A 6000-nucleotide genomic window follows, 5' to 3' on the forward strand; every position below is an offset into this window, starting at 1 on the left:
TATTCTTTTTCTTTTCGGCAAAGACACATTTTATTTTGTTTGTTTATTTGCCAGTTCTGGGGCTTGAACTCAGGTATGTGGCACTATTCCTGAACTTCTTCTTCTTCTTTTTTTTTGCCAGTCCTGGGCTTGAGCTCAGGGCCTGAGCACTGTCCTTTGGCTTTCTCAAGGCTAGAGCTCTACCACTTGAGCCTCAGCACCACTTCCGGTTTTTTTCTATGTATGTGGTACCAGGAATCGAACCTGGGTATTCATGCATGCTAGGCAAGCACTCTACCAGTAGGCCAAACTCTCGGCCCCTCCTGAAGTTCTTTTGCTCAAGGCAAGCACTCTCCCATTTAAGCCACAGCACCACTTCTGGCTTTTTCTGTTTATGTGGTCCAGAGGAATCGTACGTAGGGCTTTATGCATGCTAGGCAAGCATTCTACCACTAAGCTACATTCCCACCCCAGATTTTATTCTTTCAGAACCATGTGTAAGTACTCAGTGTGAATGCAGCATGTTCCTGGTTTAGTGCATTGATGCTTATACTTACTAAATTTTAATTTTAGTCCAACTGCCAGCTCATGCTCTAGATCACTTTGGGGATTATTATTATTATTATTATTATTATTATTTTATTGTGCTTGTCCTGGGACTTTAACTTTAAGCCATGGATGCTGTCCCTGAGCTTTTGTGCTCAAGGCTAGTTCTCTACCACCTCAACCACATCTTCCCTTACCGCTCTTTGTGATTAATTGGAGATAAGAATCTTACAGACTTTCCTGTTTGGGTTGGTTCTAGACCTTGATCCTCTGATCTCAGCCTTCTGAGTAGCTAGGAATACAGGTGTGAGCCACCAGTACCTATTTTTTTTCTTAACTTTTTAAAATTCCAAGTTGAGAAGTGAAGGCCAAGTACAGAGGATTCCTGCTTTTGTAAAGGATTCCAGTCTTCTGAACATTGTCACTAATCAGGTAACTGACATGGCTACAAAGGGCTGATCTTTGTCTCTACCAGACTTACCTCTGAATCACAGATGAGACCATGGCTGGGTTTGCACACGAACCTTTATGATGGTCAATAAAATGTGTGAGAACTGCTGGAAATCAAAAGCTTGCTATTCTTTGCCAGCACTTCTTTCTAGAACAGAAAATCTTCATATCACACTATGAGATGACACGATCACCCACTCTTCCCAAAGGTGACAGCCACCAAGAATCCTTCTTGCCATTTCCTGGGCCCTCTGAATCCTCGATCTGGTAGTCTTGGCTTTCATTTTAGAAAAATTATTGCCATCATCATCATTGTCATCATCATCCTATTATTATTATTGTTGTTGTTGTTGTTTTCCATATAGATGTTTGCTGGAGTGCTAAGCACAGAGAACACAGGTAGCAACAGATATTTCTCTACTTGGAAATCTGCATGACTCTGTGACGTGGTTCCCACGTGCTTTACCAGTGTCTTTCTTCACCGTAGGTGTTCTTTTACATGTGATGGGAGATGCTCTGGGGTCTGTGATCGTGGTCATCACAGCCATCATTTTCTACGTTCGTCCCCTGAAGGCGGAAGCGCCTTGTAACTGGCAGTGTTACATTGACCCCAGCCTGACCATCATCATGGTCATCATTATTCTGTCGTCGGCCTTTCCACTCATCAAGGAGACTGCTGTCATTCTGCTGCAGATGGTTCCCCGGGGAGTCAACATGGAGGAGCTGAGTAAGTGAACTGCATGTGGAGGTAGGGGTCTACCGCCATTGGAGGGTTAGCCTGTGTGCGGAGCGCTGTTCCGTCTGTGCATTCCAAAATACCTGAAATCTCCCCCTGTGCCCGGAAGCCCAAGGAGATGATGCATGGCTCCAAGAACCAAAGGTCCTTTGCCAGCCAGGGTACTCTGACTCAGTTGCACATTTTTTTGAAAATTCGATGTTTGGGCAATACCTAGTGCCTTCCCATAAAAGATTTATTTGAATAATGGTTTATTGCATCCTTGTCTACCCTGCTTTGGTGCTGTAAGTCAGGATTCAGTTCTGGACTAACTTCCTTGCCCTCTGCCAGCAGAAAGAATCCTCCTTCTCCTGGAGGTAATGAGGACCCAAAGAATATTGCTCCACTCAGAACCTCTCAGAGAGCAGCTGCGTTAACTGGTTAACTGTCTCCCAGCCCCTGCCTCGGGACATCCACAAACACTTGGCCTGGGTCAGTCCTTTAGGGCCAGGGGAAGTGCCATATTCCCTCAGGGCTCCCCGGACCTCCTAGTGGGGGAAGATCAGTCATTGGACCGGAACTACCATGTTTTCACGGTATACCTCAGAGCTTTCCGAGAGCTGTTTCAGTCACTCGTTAGTGACTGGATCATTGGCCTTTTGAGGAAGAAGAGTTGAAACCTCCTCGTCATTCTATATTGCTGTTGTATTTATTTATTTTTGGACGGTCGTGGGGCTTGAACTTGGGGTCTGGGTGCTGTCCCTGAGCCTTTGTGCTTAAGGCTAGTGCTTCAGTACTTTGGGCCCCAGCACCATTTCTGGTGTTCTGGTGGTTAATTGGAGAGAAGGATCTTACAGCCTTTTCTGCCTGGGCTGGCTTCCAACGAGGATTTTAGGTGTGAGACACTGGTGCTTCCTGATGCTTGCTGTTATCTTTGTATTGCAGGCTTCGAGTTAATTCCATTATTGCCTGCGGGCATTTTTTTGTGTGATTTCAGTTATTTAAAAGTCATTTTTAAAATTTGTGATCCAGAAAATCTTTTTTAGTGAAAAATTCAATGACTGCTTTGCTGTTATTGAATGATGTTCTATAAATAACTCCTCTTCGTCCCGCACCCCCACAAAAGAGAAAAAGATTTATTCCAACTCAAATAAGGCTACTTTTGCCTAAACCATAATTTTATTTATTTTTCATGTAAACCTGAATCATTCATATTAGAGATCCCGCCATTCAGTTAAACGACTATTACAGCACACCAGTCTCTCTGTCTCTCATATCCTGTAAAAAGGACATGTCTCAAGTTCAGATCCTTTCTTCCTCCATAAATGAAATCTATCTCTTCACTTCGCTCAGATTGAAGTCAGATACTCTCTTTAGATGTGTGCATCTGTGATTAAAAAGTTTAGAGACTGTAAAATTCCTAAGGGAAGCCTATACAGATGTTGGTGAGAAATCGGATATATAATTTTATTTCTGGGCTGTTCTTTTTCTTGCCAGTCCTGGGGCTTGAACTCAGGGCCTGGGCACTGTCCTTGGACACTTTTTGCTCAAGGCTGGAGTGCTGCCACTTGAGCTACAGCACCACTTCTGGCTTTTTCTGTGTATGTGGTACCGAGGAATTGAACCTGGGTCTTCGTGCATGCTAAGTGATCACTCTTACCCCTAGGTCAAACTCCCTGCCATCTGGTGTTTTTAAAAGAATACATTTTTATACAGAAGAAACTGTTTTATATAGAAGCAATACTATTTTGTGCATTTGATTGTTACTATTATATATTGTTTCATTAGTGAGCCAGAAAACAGGAAGTATAAGCTAGGAGATCTTTTTTATGACCTGCATCACAGTCAGTTTAATTGTAACAATAATATATTCTATTATTGTGAAAGATAGTCCCAGATAGAGGGGTAACTTGCAATGTGGCAATGTGTGTGTGCGCGCGCATGCGCGCGCGTGTGTGCGTGTGTGTGTGTGTGTGTGTGTGTATGTGTGTGTTTGTGTGTGTGTGTGTGTGTGTGTGTGTGTGTGTGTGTTTAATGCTGAAGACAGAACTCATGACTACTTATATGCCAAACACACAATCTTAGCTTTGGGCTACAGTTCCAGCTCCAGTATCACTTTGTTTTGAAAGACATATCTCTGGTGGTACTATATTTAATTGTACCCACTGTGGCCAATCTGTGGGATCATTGCAACAGCCTCTTCAGGCATTTTCTCCTGGACCTTTTATTAGTATTTTCTAGTCTGTTCTCTGAGACCATTGCTCTGACTGTTTTAAAAAAACAAAACAAAAAAACCTCCCCAAACCAGCCTCTATTTCCCGAGTATCTGCTGTTTGCTCAATGCTGCAGGCAGAGAGAGGAAGGAGATGAAGCAGGAGATAGAGACATTGCCCTTTTGTTTTCAGTTTTGAGTACTACAAAGAGTATTGCTCAAGCTGTGCGTGTACATAGATATTTCGTTATACCCTTTGGGTGAAACTGCAGTTCTAGCTTTGTTGGTAAATATTTTCCATCCGTATTTGTCAAACACTTCTTCTTTCAAAGAGCTATTCTATTTTATGCTCTCAGAAGTTCACTGGAGGGCTATTCTCTCTACATTCAGACACGTTCATTGGAATTGCTTTTTGTGGGCTGACAATGATTGTAGACATTTAGAGAGGAGAAAGAAGATTACAGGAAACACCTGTTCATAGAAAAGCAGTGATTTTTCTTCTTCTTCTGTTAGTCTTAGTAAATGCATACTATATTGCTGAAGAACTTAAACAGACATACCTGTGCTCTGGTTCTGGCTCTCACCTACACTGCATTCACAATTTCCTATCATGAACTCTCCTCTCTTCTAGTGAGCAAACTGTCTGCAGTGCCCGGAATTCGCAGTATACACGAAGTACACATCTGGGAACTTGTGAGTGGAAAGATCATCGCCACCCTGCACATCAAGTACCAGCAGGACACTGGCTATCAGGATGCCAGCATGAAAATTCGAGAAATCTTTCACAATGCAGGAATCCATAACCTGACCATCCAGTGTGAACAGGTGGACATGAAGGAACCCCTGGAGCAGAAAGACTTATTGTTGCAATGCAACCACCCCTGCATCTCCAAGGGCTGTGCTACGAGGCTGTGCTGTCCCCCTGGGGCATTGCCACTGGCTCACGTCAATGGCTGTGCTGAGCACAATGGTGGCCCTCCTGTAGAGATATACAGAAGTAGAAGAGAAGCCACTGAAGTGGCCATTGACCTATCTGTGGATGGCTGCCTGAGTGACCACAGACAATCTGTTAACAAAACTCGGGAGGAACAACACTGTGAAAACAGTACACATTTTTGATCTGGTACTCCCATAAGATCAGACTCTATAAGTTGAGGCCTATTGAGACCACCAGCTTGGCTTGTGGGAACAGCTTTGTGGGCTGTGAGTTCAAACCAACCTTGCAGTCTCCTCGTTCAGTAAAGATTGGCTAAGTTAGGACTTTAGCGAAACATATCTGTTGGTTTTTCCCCTGGGTATCTCTTGCTGCTCTTCAACAGTTCTGTGATTTCTAAAGCAAAGTGCACTAGCACATAGACCAGAGATACTGAAGGGTGGAACTCTTAACTCTGGACACTGGATTTAAAATAGCTCTTCCTTTTATTATTATTATTGTTGTTGTTTGTGTGGTGCTGGGGATTGAACCCAGGGTTTGGTATATGTGAATTAAGGACTGTACTACTGAGCTGCACCCTTAAGTAGCTTTTAGCTGACTCTCAGGTGAGAGGCATAACTCCCTATGTAGAAAAAAAAACCCTGAAATGTCATAATATCCCATCACCTTCAAAGTCCATGGAAGTGGAAGTTAGGTATTTGTGGAACTTCAGGAATATCTTTTCTTCTCCTCATTTTTGGAGAAATGTAAAATAAGTACATTTCCAGGCTGGAAAATGTTCTCAGAACATTATAAAAGGTAGAGTTTAATGGGATAGGGAGAAAAGTACCTTCTGTCTTCTTGATTTTGTGAGATGAGAAAAATCCAAGTGTTACTTTCTGCTTGGAACTGAGCTATTGTGTGTTCAGGTATTTAGATATGTAATACATTTTCCTTGCTTGCAAGTATGGACACAAGTATGTATTTACTGTCTTTGAGAGTCTTCCAGTTGGATTCATGCCATTCATAGTTTCAGTGAAGGCTTACTTATCTGTCAGATTTCTTTAGAGTTTCTTTTCATGACTATATTGATCAAGGTAGCATTTACCAGGGACAACAAGTATTCTGGGATAGAAAAGCCTATACCATTGAATGTTCACTTTTTACTAAATAAATAATCTAGAC

The 6000-nt window shown here is 42.6% G+C and overlaps 1 protein-coding gene across 3 annotated transcripts in view; it reads left to right on the forward strand.

The window, feature by feature from the left end:
* Slc30a10 (solute carrier family 30 member 10) overlaps window positions 1–6000 on the forward strand; it is a 32704-nt gene that overhangs the window by 26170 nt on the left and 534 nt on the right. For all 3 annotated transcript variants that reach the window (XM_090341176.1, XM_090341175.1, XM_090341177.1), the window contains exons 3-4: window positions 1463–1702; window positions 4534–6000. The exon at window positions 4534–6000 is cut by the window's right edge and continues 534 nt beyond it. In XM_090341176.1, the coding sequence (XP_090197302.1) occupies window positions 1463–1702; window positions 4534–5021 (728 nt within the window). In that variant the 3' untranslated portion in view covers window positions 5022–6000. The remainder of the gene's footprint in view (window positions 1–1462; window positions 1703–4533) is intronic.

Source organism: Megascapheus bottae, chromosome 10 (genome assembly GCF_031878675.1).
Source record: "Megascapheus bottae isolate mThoBot1 chromosome 10, mThoBot2.hap1, whole genome shotgun sequence".
NCBI lineage: Eukaryota > Metazoa > Chordata > Mammalia > Rodentia > Geomyidae > Megascapheus > Megascapheus bottae.